General features: G+C 38.7%; 1 protein-coding gene across 19 annotated transcripts in view; it reads left to right on the top strand.

Moving 5' to 3' along the window:
* Positions 1-16921, top strand: part of MYO9A (myosin IXA) — a 445773-nt gene that overhangs the window by 167012 nt on the left and 261840 nt on the right. For all 19 annotated transcript variants that reach the window (XM_036347868.1, XM_036347858.1, XM_036347886.1 and 16 more), the window contains 2 exons: positions 10529-10618; positions 14793-14909. In XM_036347868.1, coding sequence (XP_036203761.1) covers positions 10529-10618; positions 14793-14909 — 207 coding nt within the window. The remainder of the gene's footprint in view (positions 1-10528; positions 10619-14792; positions 14910-16921) is intronic.

The following is a 16921-nucleotide window of genomic DNA, read 5'->3' as shown; positions in this document are numbered from 1 at the left end:
AGTGCATGAACTTGCGACTTTTTTGCCCCTTCACTGCGTGCAACTCTGCTCACTTCTCTGTGCATGTCTTTTTCCCCTGGCACAGTGCAGCCGATTTACTGGTAAAGCTTCATGCTGCCTTTTTGTGCCCAGTCCAGCTATGCATTGATTTCTAAAGTTCTCTTCTGTCAGCAGCCCTGTGGACCCCTTTCCACATTCGCAGACTACGCTGGCACCAGTGGTTATGGATTTTGTGGGGCACAGACTTCCTCCAAACCCCTAGATCCCACTGCGTGCGTTTCTCGCTTCAGCCTGGATCGCAGACCTCACTTTTCTCTGAGCAAAATCTGACCTTTCCTTGAGAAGGTGCAGAGCTCGTCTGAGTCCGTGTATTCGCGTTTGTGGGTTCGCAGGTGGACCCTGGGTGTTGTGGTTGTAGGGTCCTGGGAGGTATCCAATTCTTCCCGATTGAAGGTAATCCTAGGCTACCGAACACAGCCACTCTCCACTTCAAGATGTCGTGGTCTCTGCGGCAGAGCCGGTCACTCCGGGAGAGATTTCAGCTGTGGTGGAGGCTGCCTGGTCAGGGGAGCCAGTCTGGTAGACCCCAACAGTCCCTTGGAATATACCTGTCCGTCACTCACAAGTAGACACTCCCTGTACGTCCACACACTCTCCTTTTGTTCTCTCACACACTATCTTGCAGCCAGCTTTCTCATTGGCAGCCATCTTTGATCCCAAAGATATTTTTGAGCCAGTAGTAGTAACAGTACTGATTAAACATAAAACCAATCTAATCAACAATCAAACTAACAACAACATATATATATATATATATATATATATATATATATATATATATATATATATATATATACTATAGGCCCGTGCACAAAAATTTGTGCACTCGGGGGGCGGGGGAGGGGGGGGTCCCTCAGCCCGGCCTGTGCCCTCTCGCAGCCTGGGACCCCTCGGAAGATAACGACCTGCTGGCTTAGGCCTGCACCAGGGTGGCAGAGGGCAGGCCAATCCCTAGGTGCAGCCCCTGGTCGGGCAAAGAGCAGGGCCGATTGGGGAGTTGGGCGATGCCCCCTGTCATGCACAGAGCAGGGCGGATCGGGAGGTTGCGATCCACCCTCAGTCATGCTCAAGGTAGGGCCAATTGGGGTGTTGGGGCACCGTCCCCTGTCACACTCAAGGCAGGGTCGATGGGGAGGTTGCGGCGCCACCCCGTCACGCACAGAGCAGGGCCCATCAGGGGGTTGGGGCACCGCCCTCTATCACCCACAGAGCAGGGCCGATCAGGGGGTTGGGGCGCTGCCACTCTCACACTCAGGGCAGGCCTGATGGGGAGGTTATGGCTCTACCCCGTCACACACAGAGCAGGGCCCGTGGGGAGGGGGGGGTTGGGGCGCCTCACCCTGTCACACACAGAGCTTCAGGGCGATGAGGGGGTTGGGGAGCTCCCCTGTATCAGGCACAGAGCAGGGCTGATCAGGGGGTTGGGGCGCCTTCCCCTGTCATGAACAGAGCAGGGCGGATAGGGAGGTTGTGGCCCCACCCCCTGTCACACACAGAGCCGCAGGGTGATCAGGGGGTTTGGGCGCTGCCCCCTGTCACGCTGATCCCGGTGCCGGGAGGCCTCTCGGCTCCGCTGATCCCGGTGCTGGGAGGCATATTACCCTTTCACTATATAGGATAGAGGCCTGGTGCATGGGTGGGGGCTGGCTGGTTTTCCCTGAAGGGTGTCCTGGATCAGCGTGGGGGTCCCCACTGGGGTGCCTGGCCAGCCTGGATGAGGGGATGATGGCTGTTTGCAGCTTGTCACACACCCTTAAGGGTGGGGGTCCCCACTGGGGTGCCTGGCCAGTCTGGGTGAGAGGCTGAGGGCTGTTTTCAGGCTGGCAGGTGACTGAAGCTCCCAACTGCTCCTTTTTTTCTTTTTCTTTTTTTTATTCTGGGCCAGCTTTAGCTCTGGCTCCAGCTCTGAGGCCTCTGCTGCTGAAAGCAGGTATCTGGTTTATTTGGGTTCTATAATCGAAATACTGTTTCAACTACAGCTCTGAGATCCTGGTGGGCTGAAAGCAGGTTTCTGGGGTTTTGTTTAGCTTCTATATTTGTAACAATGTTTCAAACTGCAAGCTCAGAGGCTGGCAAGGCAGGCGGGGAACGTTGCAGTCCTCCATCACTGAAGCAAGCAAGCCTCATGTTAGCTTCAAGCTGTCTGGCTGCCGGCTGCCATCTTGGCTGGCAGTTAATTTGCATATCGCCCTGATTAGCCAATGGGAAGGGTAGTGGAGGTATGGCTAATTACCATGTCTCTTTTATTTCATAGGATTGTTTCTAATCTGTTTTGCCTTTCTTTCTCTCTGTCCTATTTTATATATATATAATATCAACAGCATTTGAAAAATTATAGAAGTATATAATGAATTCAGTAATGTTTTCTTTAGGATGCTTATCAGATAGAAGCAAGATTAGTTTTGTTTATGTGCTTGTGCATAGTGTGTAGATGTGTGTACAACTGTTGTCAGGTTTTAGTGCCAGCATTAAGCCAACTTCTTTCTTATTTTTATACCAGTCCCTTTAGCATTCCTTGCATTGCTGGCTTGGTGGTGATAAACTCCCTTAGCCTTTTTTTGTCTGTGAAGCTTCTTATTTCCCCTTCAAGTTTGAATGATAGCCTTGCTGGATAGAGTATTCTTGGATTCAGTCCTTTGCTTTGCATCACTTTGTAAATTTCCGTCCATTCTTTTCTGGCCTGATGTGTTTCTGTTGAGAAATCATTTGACAATCTAATGGGAGATCCCTTGTATGTAACTTTCCGTCTCTCTCTTGCAGCCTGTAAGATTCTCTCTTTGTCCTGAACATTTGCCATGGTAATTATGATGTGTCTTGGTGTGGGTCTTTTTGGGTTCACCTTGTTTGGGACTCTCTGGGCTTGTGTGACTTTTTTCTTCCCCACCTCAGGGAAGTTTTCTGATATTATTTCTTCTAATAGGTTTTCTAATCCTTGTTCATCCTTCTGTTGTTCTGGTACCCCTATTATTCGTATGTTGTTTCGTTTCATGTTGTCCCAAAGCTCCCTTAGGCTCTCCTCCTGTCTTTTCATTTTTTTCTCCAATTGCAGTACGTTTTGGGTGTGTTTTGCTTCCTTGTCTTCTAAATCACTAATTCGGTCCTCCGCTTCTCCTAGTCTACTGTTGATACTTTCAATGGAGTTTTTCATTGCAGCTATATCACTCTTCATTTCTTCTTGGGTCTTACTTAAGTTGTTGATTTTTTCATCTGTTTCTTCTAGCTTCTTCCATATGTTATCGATTTTTTCATCTGTTTCTTCTTGCTTCTTGCTGAGGTTGTCGATTTTTTCCTCCATCCGGTTTATGCACTCTAGGACCCTTATTCTGAATTCTTTTTCTGTCATGTTGCATGCCTCTGTATTACTTAGCTGCTTTTCTGGAGAGTCCTCCTTCTCTTTCCTTTGGGGGTTTCTTTGTCTACCCATGTTTGATCTCACTGACATATTTAGACGTTGAGTCGTTCAGTGGCTGCTCCCTTGGTGGCAGTGACTCCTTGGTCTGCGGTTGCTCTTCGGGCGGTTGCGGTAGCAGCTCCTCTTCAGTTGGCAGCAACTCTTCTGGTGGGTGCTGTTCACAGCTGTGGTGGCTCTTCTGGCTGGTGGGGCGAGGTTTCACGTACAGCTGCTGTTCCTCAGCAGAGGGTGTGGTGCTCAGGAGGTTGCTGTTGCTTGGATCTGCTGTGTTGATTTAAAGGCACAAAATACAACACAACAAGGCACCACGTACCAGGCACTATACACAAATATATTCACGATATTAATAACCCCAAATAAAGGTGACCACCTGAATTAAGAGAATTAGGGGATAAGGAAGAAGGAAGAGAAAAAGAGAAAAGAGAAAAAAGAAAAGAAAATTAGGGACCAAAAAAAGGAGTGCAAAAATGAAATTGGGAAAAATGAGGGGGGAAAGTAAAAGCGAGAAAAGAAAGGAAAAGAAAAAAAAGAGCGAAAAGAGAGAATGAAGTGGAAGAGGGGAAGAGACTTTTTTATATGAGGAGAATACTCCTATAGAACAGCCATTAATCCCAACAAATTCCAGCAACAGCTCCCTGGAGATGAATGCAAACTAGAAATAACCAATAATATAACGATGAAAATAGAATGGAGAACACTAATCCCAAAATAAAATAAAGAGAAAATAAAATGACACTTTAAAAAAAAATGGTAAAATGGTAGCAGTAATAATACTGGTTAAAAATAAGAAGGTAGTAATTAAAAGGGTAAAATCAGGTGATGGAAAAAAGAAGAAAAAAAAAAGAAGAAGAGGAAAAGAAAAAAAAAAGAAAAAAAGAAAAAAAATTGGTTTCTTAGTTAAAAGGTGAAAAAAGAAAAAAAAAATATTGCAGTAGTGAAGGTCCTTCGGTTCTTCTATTCTTCAGTGTGGCTCGCCTTAGACCTGCCAGGTATTCAGGAGAGTGTTGAGTTTCCCTGCGATACACTGTTCCTCTGTGTTGTAAACCACAGTCCTTATTTTAAAGCAAGCCGCATTTGTTTCCCAGACTGCCTTATTTTGTGTTTAGCAAAGAGTCAGTTTGTGGGTCAGCCTCTGGGTGGCAGTGTTCTGGGGTTGGCCTCTGAGGCTACAGGGCCTCTCTGTCCAGTGGAAGTTCACTGCCCAGAGCTGGCTGCGTAAGAGTTACCAGGGCTGTGTTGTTGCTGGGATTCAAGCCAATTTCTTAAGTTGAGTTAGGTTGTTCTTCATTCTTTTATGGATTCTTCTGCAATTAAAAGAAGAAGTTGGATCTAGAGGGTATTATACTATGTGATATAAGTTAGTCAGAGAAAGAAAAGTACCATATGATTTTACTTATATGTGAATCTAAAGAACAATAAAACAAACAAACAAAAGAAGAACGGACTCATAGATACAAGGAACAGAGTGATGGCTGTCAGAAGGGAGGTTGTAAGAAGTACAGATTGGAAGTTATAAAATAGTAATAGGGATGTAAAGTACAGTATAGTGGATATAGTCAATAATATTGTAAAAACCATATATGGTGATGGTTGAGTATTGGAAATATCAAAGTGTATGATTTTCCAACCACAATGCTGTACACCTGAAACTGATGCGCAGTGATATTGGGTATAAACTATAATTGAAAAAATTAAAAAAAATTAGCAGAGATTATTATATTCCATAAAAATTTGAGAGATATCAGCACTGTGATCAACTATATTTGATGTCCTTTCAGTTTATTTTGGGTTAACTAATTATTTAGGATTTTCAAATTTTGCATGAGTTAATGTTGATAATTTATGTTTTTCTAGGAATTCATGTGTTGATTAAATGTTTAAAATTTATTATGTTTGTGTTCTTTGTAAATATGCTAATGTTTAAAAGTTTTTTTGTATGGTGTTAGCTTTCTGTATGTTATTTCCAAACTAGAGCAGTGGTTCTCAACCTTCCTAATGCCGCGACCCTTTAATATAGTTCTTCATGTTGTGGTGCCCCCCAATTTCATTGTTACAAATTGAACATAATTAAAGCATAGTGATTAATCACAAAAACAATATGTAATTATATATGTGTTTTCTGATGGTCTTAGGTGATCCCTGTTAAAGGGTAGTTCGACCCCCAAAGGGGTCGTGACCCACAGGTTAAGAACCGGTGAACTAGAGACCTGGTGCACAAAATTAGTGCATGGGGTTGTGTGTGCGTTTCAGCCCAGCCTGCACCCTCTCCAATCTGGGACACCTCGAGGGATGTCTGACTGTAACGGGCAGTTGGAAATCCCTCTCACAATCCAGGACTGCTGGCTCCCAACCGCTCTCCTGCCTGCCTATCTGATTGCCCCTAACTGCTCCTGCCTGCCAGCCTGATCACCCTCTAACCACTCCTCTGCCAGCCTGATCTACACCTAACTGTTCCCCTGCCAGCCCGATTGCCTCTAACTGCCCTCCTCTGCCAGCCTGGTCACCCCTAACTGCCTTCCCCTGCTGGCCCAGTCACCCCTAACTTCCCTCCCTTGCCAGCCCGGTTGCCCCTAACTGCCCTCCCCTGCTTGCCCGATTGCCCCCAACTGCCCTTCCCTGCTGGCCTGTTCGCCCCTAACTGTCCTCCCCTTCAGGTCTGGTCGCCCCCAACAGGCCTGATTGCCCCCAACTGCCCTCCCCTGCCGGCCATCTTGTGTCCACATGGGGGCAGTCATCTTTGACCACATGGGGTGGCCATCTTGTGTGTTGGAGTAATGGTCAGTTTGCATATTACTCTTTTATTAGCTAGAATAAGGGGCCTTTTAGCCTTGGCTGTCATTTCTCAGTGGTTAGAGCGCTGGCCCATGCACGTAAAGGTTGCAGGTTCGAGCCCCTGCACTGGTTGGGGCATGTGTGGGAGGCAACCAGTCAATGTGTCTCTCTCACACGGGTGTTTCTCTGTCTCTTCCTTCCTCACTCTATCTATTCCACTCTCTCTAAAAATCTGTGGAAAAAATATCCTTGGGTGAGGATTAACAACAACAACAAAATAATGGGCCTTTAGATATATTAGTTCTGCCATTTAATTTATTAATTTTTGTTTTTATACATGTACTTTTCCTCTGTGTTAAATTATGAAACATTTTTAGCACAATACATATAGGAAATGATTTAACTACCTGAATGTATACTTACAGTCCTACACAAGTAATAAGACACTGCATATAATATAAAGCTCACTGTGTGCTCTACCCCTTCCAGAAGTAAACACTATTATGAATTTGATGTTTATCATTCCCATTCTTGATTTTATATTTTCAGAATAGGTAGATATTTCCATAAAGAATATATAGTTCTGCATGTTTTCACACTTTATATAAATGTTGTACTGTGTGTATCATGCTAAACTCGACTTTTTCATTCCATATTATGATTTTGAGATTTTTCAAAGCTGATTTATATACTCTAGAGTAGCCGTGGGCAAACTACGGCCAGCAGGCCGGATCCGGCCCGTTCGGCTGTTCTATCTGGCCCGCGGAGCCGAAAGAGTGGAGGGTTCTCTTGCTCTCTCCTCCGCTCCTTCACCAGCAGCAGTGTTAACATGTATTAGTTCACACAAACACTCCGTCCATGCTTTTGTTCCGGCCCTCTGGTCCAGTTTAAAAACCCATTGTGGCCCTCGAGTCAAAAAGTTTGCCCACCCCTGCTCTAGAGTCGTCTTTTTAGTTGCTTTTTAAAATTCTATTCTATGAATAAAACAACATAGCTTATCTGCTTTAGTGGGGATTGAGGTTGTTCGTAATTTTTCTTTTATAAATAAGACTAGAGGCTGGTGTGTGAAATTCGTGCACAGGGGAGGAGGATCCCTCAGCCTGGTCTGCACCCTCTCGCAATCCAGGACCCCTTGGGGGATGTCCGACTGTCTAAACCGGCAGTCGGCCATCCCTCTTGCAATCTGGGACCGCTGGCTCCTAACTGCTTGCCTGCCTGCCTGCCTGATCACCCCTAACCACTCTGCTTGCCTGCCTCATCACGCCTAACCACTTGCCTGCCTACCTGATCGCCCGTAACCACTCTGCCTGCCTGCCTCATTGCCTGTAACTGTTTCTGTCTCGCCCCCACCACCATGGCTTGGTCAGGAAGGACGTCTGGTATGACATCCGGAAGGTCATTCGGCTGTCTGGTCTAATTACCATATTATGCTTTTATTATTATAGATTATGATAGACATTCTTGTACATGCCTGCTGTTAGCGTTTGTGAGCATTATTCACAGGACAATGATTTTCAACCTTTTTTAAATCTCATGACACACATAAACGAATTACTAAAACTCTGGCACACCAAAAATATATTTTTTGTTGATCTGACAAAAAATAGATATAATTTTGCTTCATTCATATTGGATGGCTATTGTGTTGGCTGCTGTCATTTTTTTTTATTTGAAAGTCTAAGGGAAAAGAGGTCAGTGCCCCTGACTAAATAGTTAGGTATTGCATGTTTTAAAAATTCTTGAGGCACAGTGGTTGAAAATTGCTGTTCTAGAATACAGTTTAAGGAGTAGACTTTTGTGTTAAGGTATATACACATATTGAGGTTACTGATATTGACAAATGACTTTCTACAGGGGTTGTACCAGTTTATACAAGTATATGGAAATAACCGTTGCTCCATGTTTTTGCCAGCTTACATTTGCTCATTCCTTTAGAAAAATTTCTTGACCATACTTCAAAGATCTTTTATTTTTAAATGTTTTTTTCATTTTTAATAATAATTGCTGAAATTTAGAAATACACCTCACAGTATAACACTGTTTTTTTTCTTTTATTGTATGTATGTATGTATGTATTTAAATATATTTTTATTGATTTCAGAAAGGAAGGGAGAAGGAGAGAGAGATAGAAACATCAATGATGAGAGAGAATCATTGATTGGTTGCCTCCTGCCCGCCCCCTACTGGGGATTGAGCTCGCAACCAGGCATGTTTCCTTGATTGGAATCAAACCCAGGACCCTTCAGTCCACATGCCGACACTCTATCCACTGAGCCAAACCACCTGGGGCATAATGCTGGTTTTTTAAAATCACATGCGTTTTCTTAGTTTTATTGTGTTTTTGTAATCTCATATTTATTTTGGTTTATAAAAATATTTTAAATATATCTGAAAGGATATGGTTTTATATTTAATCTTTGACTGTTCATTTTTAGTTTTACTGTATTTTGTGAAAGTAATGTGCCTCAAATTGTTTTTACTTTTTGAAATTTGAGGATTGGGCAATAGAAGGTATATTTTTCAAAAGAAGGTGAATTTTCTTTCCTTTTTTTTGGTTAATCCCCACTTGAGGATATTTTCCCATTGATTTTTAGGGAGAGTAGAAGAGAGAGGGAAAGACAGAGAGTAACATCACTGTGAGAGAAACACAGTGATTGGTTGCCTCCTGCATGAGCCCCTACCCAGGCTGGGGAGGAGCTTACAACCAAGGTACGTGCCCTTGACTAGAATTGAATCTTGGGACCCTTTGGTCTGCAGGTCGATGCTCTATCCACTGAGCCAAACTGGCTAGGGCAAAAGAAGATATATTTTCTTTATGGTGCAATCATATTTTAATAAAATGATTGATCTGTCATGAATTGCTGGTGTCAGGGTAATATTGTATTCTCTTGTTTTTATAACTCATTTCTCTTTGTAGTCTAATCTATTTTGCTTTATGTATTTTATATTATCTATATAAAATTTTATGAAAATTCTTTATTATGTATGGATGCTTTATAAAATACCCTGTTTTACCATTTCATGCTCACCAGTGTGGTAAAAGTAAAAAGTCTGATAATACCAGGTATAGTCAAGGTTTGAAGAAATAGGAAACTCTGAGTGCTGCTGCTGAGAGAGCAGGTTGGTAAAAACTGTGTACAGGCAATATCCTATAAAGCTGAAAATGTGTACATTACAACCTGGTAATTTCACTTTTAGGTATGTACTTCAGAGAAACTCTTAAAAGCATATGCAGGAATATTTACTGCAGTTTATTTTCTAATAGAGCAAAAATATAAGTGGTGTTAGTGCCTAAAAGTAGAATGGATCACACAGTGTGGTAATTGATATAGTTTTGTGCTATATAGCATTTAAAATGAACAAGATTGATCTAAATTATCAAGATAATTATATCTAAAAAATAAATGGGAATATGATATACAGATAAAAGTTAAATTCACATGACAGTATAAGATAATGTTTATGAAAACATCTAATATGTACTGTATGTATACATAAATAAACTGAAATGACACATATCAAATTTATGATAGTATTGGCCTCTAGAGAGTGAGAACAAAGGAAGCATGAACTTTATCTTAAAGTTTATCATCTGTAAATAAAAATAAACAACTGAAACATAAATTATTACCCATAAATTAAACATAAATTATTGCAATGTTCCTGGAACTCAAGAAGTGTTGTTGCTGTTCAGTCCTTTTCTCCAGGTTAGGAGATTATGGTTGATCGTCTTAAAAAGTTGTTTATACTATTTTATATTTTCCATATTCTGCACAATAAAATTATGTTTCTCCATTATGATCAGAATGAAAACTTTAATTTAAAAATTAAATTTATTTATTTATTTGATTTATTTTTTTTGGAGGTCTGGGAGTGGAGTCTATGGGACACATGCTTAAAAACATTTTAAAATAAAATTGATTTTAGAGATAGGAAGGGCGAGGGAGAGAGAGATAGAAACATGGAGGAGAGAAAAACATTGCTGCCTCCTGCATGCCACCTACTGGGGATTGAGCCCGAAACCGGGCATGTGCCCTGACAGGGAATTGAACCTTTGACTTCCTGGTGCATGGGTCAATGCTCAACCACTGAGCAAAACCCGCCAGGTAGGACACTTACATTTCACTTTGGCCAATATTTAAAATTTTCCAGTGTATTGTCTTTCTTTTACTCTGTTGTCTACTATTTGCTAATCTTAATTTTTTTCTCTATATGGCTTTTCAATAAATAATTCAAACCATTGTTATGAATCTTATATATTGAACTTACTTTTCTGTTGTACAGGTTAAAGAAGAGATGCTATTTGAAGCATTAATTATGAGGAAGACTGTGACAGTGGGAGAAAAGCTTATTTTACCATACAGACTGGCAGAGGTATGAGTAGATTTTCTCTGGATCAAAGTACTCTGATAATTTTTAGAAGTTTGGGTTGTGTCATTTCTCTTAACACAAAATGAAAATAACAAGAAAAAATGTTGATTGAAATATTTCTGGGCCCTTGAAATTTGTGAACTTTCCATCAACTTGAAAACTTAAAGTTGAATGTGATTTAAGGAATTAGGCTTACATTTTTCTTAAAAGCTCTTAATCTACTCACCATTCTTAAGTTTCATATTAACTTGAAGAGATGATAGAATTATAAATGAGCAATATTTGACCCAATTGATTATTCCTTCTTTTTTGAAAGTATGTTTTTATTTATTTCAGAGAGGAAGGGAGAAGGAGAGAGAGAATCATTGATTGGATGCCTCCTGCACACCCTACACTGGGGTTCGAGCCCGCAACCGCAACCTGGACATGTGCCTTGACTAGGGATTGAACCGTGACCTCCTGGTTCATAGATTGATGCTCAACCACTGAGGCAGTTTCTTATCTTTTGGTTATTTCAGACTCTCCTGGTTTATTTTTTCAGTTTTTATTTTTGTCTCCTTTTTCTTTCTTTCGTTCTGACCTCTGAAAGATGGAATGCCCTATGACACAATCTTTATCTTTTCCTCTCTGTGTTCTTTATCTAGATTATTTTACCCAGTCCTATGACTTTAAATATAATCTGTATAGTAAGGCTTCCAGGTGAGATTTATTGCTATAGTGAGCCATTGTTGTTGTACTATCCAGGTGTATAGAAGTAAGAAACTACTGAAAATCTGATTATTTTTAATGTAATTTTATGAAAGTGATAAGAAATGAAACTCTATGAGAGTTATAAAAATAGGACAGCAATATGAGATTAGAAGACACAAGGGTGGGGAAATAACGATTGAATTGTAGAGAATGCTTTATGGGCTGACGTTGATCCATTTATCCCACTTTTTGGGTCCCTCCTAACTGTACCTACAAGTCTACATATTTTCATTATGTCATGTAACTTATGTCATATTTTATAATGTCCACCTTTGAGAGCTTTTTTCTAAATAGCAGAAAAAGCCAACCTGTTTTTGTGTAAGGTTTCATTGCTTTTGTATTTTCTTTAACAACTTTTTTCATTATAAAACATTTTAACTTTAAATTTAGTTTTTTGAGATTATATTTATAGCCTCTGCTTTATTTTTTATTTATATTTGTTTAGGGTATTTGTTTAGAAATATGTGCTTAGAAATGTGCTAGGCATTAGGTATAAATGAGGAGCAGTCCTTAAGGCTTTTAGTATTTCATGTGAAGATAAATGGAAATTTCCAAATAAACCTTCACTCTGGCAGCAGTGTGGAGAGTTATTTGGAAATGAGTATATTAGTTTTGTGTAGCTGTGTAACAGACTTAGCCACTTAATACAATTTTATTTTCTGACATTTTCCAAAATCATGTCTGGGCACAGGTTAGCTGGGTACTCTGCTCAGGGTTTCACCAGGTTGAAATCAAGATGTATGTCAGGGCTGTGTTCTCATCTGAGACTCAACATCTGCTTTCAAGTTCACAGGTTGTCGACAGGATTCAGTTTGTTATAGTTGTAGGACTGAGACCCTGAATTTCTTGTTGGCTGTCAAGAGCCATTCTCAGCAGCTAGAGTCCTGTTCACAACATAGCAGTTTGCTTCTTCAACGCCAGCAGGAGAATTTCTAATGAAAGAAATCAGTTTCTTTTAAGAGTTTTCTCTGATTAAGTCAGTTCTATCCAGGATGATCTTCCTATGATTAAGTAAAAAAATAAAAAAAGTCAGCTGATTTGGGGCCATAATGAAATCTTTAAAATCTCTTCATCTTTGTCATATAATATATGACAGTTAGTGGAATGAAATCCATCATAGTTACAGTCCTGCTCACAATTAGGTTCTGTACATGTGATATAGACCATGTACAGCAGGAGATGGGAATCTTGGGGATGATTTTAGGATTAGGAAACAAGGCAAGAGTGAATATGGAAAGATGAATTTGGAGGCTGTATTAGTACTGAGGAGAAAGGTGTTTGCTGCTTTGTCTAGAATGGTAAGATACTTGTAGGGAGATATCATTATAGTTAAAACGAAAGAAATTTAGATGGTGAAACCAACAGGATCTGTCAATGATTTGCTAAATGGGAGGCAAGGAGGAAGAAATAATGTCAAGGATGAATCCTAATTTTCTGGTTCACACAACTATAAGAATATTGGTATTATTCAGTGAGATAGGAAACACTAAATGAGATCTTGTTTGTGTGGGAAAATATTAATTGATATTGGGCTTATTGAGATTAAGCTGTGATAGGCAGGACTGCATTTCAAAAAATAGGGGCTGAAAATATAATATTGGGAGTTGTGGGGTTAATAAGTATTGGTATACTTTGATAAATCTGGACTCTAACTACATTTTATGAAAATAGTATCTAACTCTAAACCATAAATAAGTGGGTCTTAGTTTTTAATTTAATATGAAGGTCAGTCTTTTAACTAAAAAATTAACCCATTTATATTTAATGGGTTGAAATAACCAACATTTTGTCTTCTTCTCTCTTTTTTTGTATCTTGCTTGTTCATTTAGATTTAAAATGTTTTACTTTTGCTGAATATGATCAGATTATCTTTATTCTCTTTTCTCCCTCTGGGAAAAATAGAATGGCAATTCTTTCTAGATATTCTATTGTGATTTTATTGGTATTTTAAAAATACTTTGTTGATAACTTGCATAAGTATAGAATTCTAGGGACACATTCCTTTTTCTCTGAGAACTTGTAAATATTTTCCAATTATTTTCAAGTTGATAATGTTAAAGATAGAGAATTTGATACCTGTCTTCTCTTTGGTAGTGGTTTTTAGGTAGCAGTAATATTTTTGGCTAGAACTTGAAGCTTTCTTTTTTTTTTTTTAACTGAAATTCAGAAATTCAGTCATCATCTGTATGATATCTATTTTGCAAATGTGTAAGCTGTAGCCTAAGAATTTAAATAATTTGACTAAAGTCACACAACTAGAATAAGTAGAGAATTTGGTATTGGAAGGTAGTCCAGCTATTAATCATTACTCTTTACTTCCTCTAAACTTCAAAACTGAAAATAAATGTGTACCTGAACATACAATCTTCAAAATAAGTCCCTAGGTGATAACTATATAAATAATTATATTCTAAGTGCTAAGACTCAAGATTATCTAAGACATATGTCCCCCTCTTTAGGTTGTAGTACTTTTTTTTATTTTGAAAAAAACATGTTTTTATTGATTTTTTTTTTTTTTGAGAGAGGAGGGGACAGGGATAGATAAATAGAAGCATTGATGAGAGAGAAGCGTCATCAATTGGTTGTCTCCTGTACACCCCATACTGGGGATGGAGCCCGCAACCTGGACTTGAACCAGTCACCTCTTGGTTCATGGGTTGATACTCAACCACTGAGCCACACTGGCTGGGTGGTTGTAGTACTTTTAAAATGTTGAATTTTCTTTAACTAGTAGAATTTGTGTTTTAGAACAATTTCAGATTTACAGAAAAATTGAGCAGTTAGTCCAGAGTTTCCATAAACTGGGAAAAGTTTGAAATGAGGGAAAAATAAATTGCATAACTTCGTAATGAAAGAATTGTTACTCTGTGTAGGGATGGAGAAATTCTAGAAGCTACTCTTGATGACAAGCTGAAGATAACCAGGAATGTAGCTGTAGTAATATTATGGTTATGTTTTAAGAATCTGACTGGGATTCTGCACATAATTGATGGCCTTTTTGCTAACAGATTTATTGCTTTGCTTGGAATACTCTTCCTCACTTTAGATGGCAAGGTCATTTGTTTGTAAACTTCCTGTTATACCTTGTTTACCAGGTGAAAAAAAAAATATACACACACACACACATATACACATACACATACATTAATTTTCAGTAAAACTATTTTGAACTGAATAACCTTCATTTTTCCTTATTTTTCAAGACAGTTTTAGCCTAGATTCTTTGAGTTGGACTAAATCAATGAATGTATATAGAAAACTTATAGCTTATTATAATTAGAGGTATTTATATTGAGAGAAAAGTTAATTTTGAATTCATGCTAGTAAACTTTTTTCTTTAATGAGAGCAAAACACACTTTGTTATAATATCTTAGTTAGATTATTGCTAATTTCACTTGTATTCATAACCCTTTCTTTTTTTTTCAGGCTGTGACAGTGAGGAATTCCATGGCTAAGTCTTTATATAGTGCCCTATTTGACTGGATAGTTTTTCGGATTAATCATGCACTTCTGAATAGTAAAGATTTGGAGCAAAATACCAAGGTAGACATACATAAATTATATATTTTTACTAGAAAACGGTTTTAATAAAATGGTTAATACATTAAATTTAAAAAGACAGAGTTATGTAAAAGTCATAAGTAAGAGTCATCTTTTATCTCTATTCCCTGCTGTTTTCTTCCTTATTTCTGTTTTTATTATCCTGTGTAGAGGAGGTGTTAATCTGTGTCTTTTTTCTTATGTACTTACATTCCCATAAATGTGCATATAGAGTTGCTTTTAAACATAAAAATATAATTATGATATTGTCATTGTAAGAAATGTCCTAACCTGTTGTGGATTTCTATGAGCTAATTTGAGCCAAACTGACGATATATACTGGAGAGCAGCAGGATCTCAAGTACTGTGGAGAATAATATTTTTTGCAGTTTCTTTTATGCATTTGAAATTAGGAGGGAACTTAGGAAGATTACCTAAAGGTGGGAGGAGCCAACAGAATAGTTAAGATTATGTGCTCTCTTGAGAGTTAATACCACCTTCGAGGGTTATTGCTTCTGGTTTTTCAAAGGTGTGTTAACCTAGATGCACTGGAACAGTGGACATGGCTGGCTTAAAGCTTTGCACCAAAGAGGTTGTAGGCCTGGGACATGACTCCCCACAGTGAACTGCCTACCTAGGCATTTATGAGAAGATCACCGTGAGGTTACTTTCCACAGAACCCCCCATTGTGTCCACAGTCTCTATATTGGTCTGTGTGTATTTAAACCTAGTATGTCTTGAAATATAGCTGTACCTCATTGTTTTATTTTTATTTTTTTTAAATATATTTTTATTGATTTCAGAGAGGAAGGGAGAGGGAGAGAGAGATAGAAACATCAATGTTGAGAGGGAATCATTGATTGGCTGCCTTCTGCATGCTGGCCCGAGCCCACAACCCAGGCATGTGCCCTTGACCGAATTGAACCTGGGACCCTTCGGTCCGCAGACCGATGCTCTATCCACTGAGCCAAACCAGCCAGGGCCTCATTGTTTTATTTTAATTGAATTTATTATGGTGACATTGATTAATAAAATTATATAGGTTTCAGGTGTGCAATTCTATAATACATCCTCTGTATATTTATTCTGTTTACCACCACACATCAAGTCCCCTTCCATCACCATTTATCCCCCCCTTAAACCCTTTTTTACCTCCCCTATCCTCCTTTTTCTTTGGTAATCACCATAGTGTTGTCTGTAACTATGAATTGTTGTTTTGTTTTGTTTTTTATTAATCCCTTCACCTTTTTCACCTGGCCCCTAAACCCCCCTCCCTCTGACAGTTTTCAGTCTGTTCTCTGTACCAGTGTGTACCTCATTTTTATCAACTTTGTAATATATAAATTCCCCCATTAAAAATATATTACATTTTTTATTGTTAAATAATAATGTAACAAATATTCTTTGCATACATTTCTCTAGGACAAAATCCTCAAAATGAATTGCTGGATTCAAAGATATATATGTTTAAAATTTTGGTAGATGCTGCTAAATTGCTTTTCAAAAAAATACTACACTTCCACCAGTAGTGCATAAAAGTGCCTATTTCCCTGCTATACCTTTAGTCACATTGGATATTCTCAGAATTTCCATTAGGCTAATCTGACAAGGAAGATAGTTCATTTTGTTGTCAATGTTTATGATAGATGAACATTGAGCATCTCATGTTTTCTCTGTTTTATTTCTTTATATATTTTTCCTATTTTTGTTGTTCATTTTATCTTTTTGTTATTCCTTTTTAGGAGTCATTGTGTATATTGTAGAGATTTATAGTTTGACGTACATTGCAAACATTTTCTCTTTAAAGATTTGTTTATGTTGTGTTTTTTGAAGTCCTTATGTTTTAAATTTTTGTACAGTTCTGTCATTCTTTTCTTTTATTGTCCTGGACTTTATTTATTTATTAATTTATTTTACATTGGAAGTCCTCTTCCAGCCCAAATTATAAAATATTTATTCTCATACATTTAGAATATAATTTTTTATATTCAGACCTTTTTTCCAATTGGAATTTA

The sequence above is a fragment of the Myotis myotis genome, unplaced genomic scaffold, assembly GCF_014108235.1.
Source record: "Myotis myotis isolate mMyoMyo1 unplaced genomic scaffold, mMyoMyo1.p scaffold_m19_p_1, whole genome shotgun sequence".
NCBI lineage: Eukaryota > Metazoa > Chordata > Mammalia > Chiroptera > Vespertilionidae > Myotis > Myotis myotis.
This window is presented reverse-complemented; position numbering and strand designations above follow the sequence as displayed.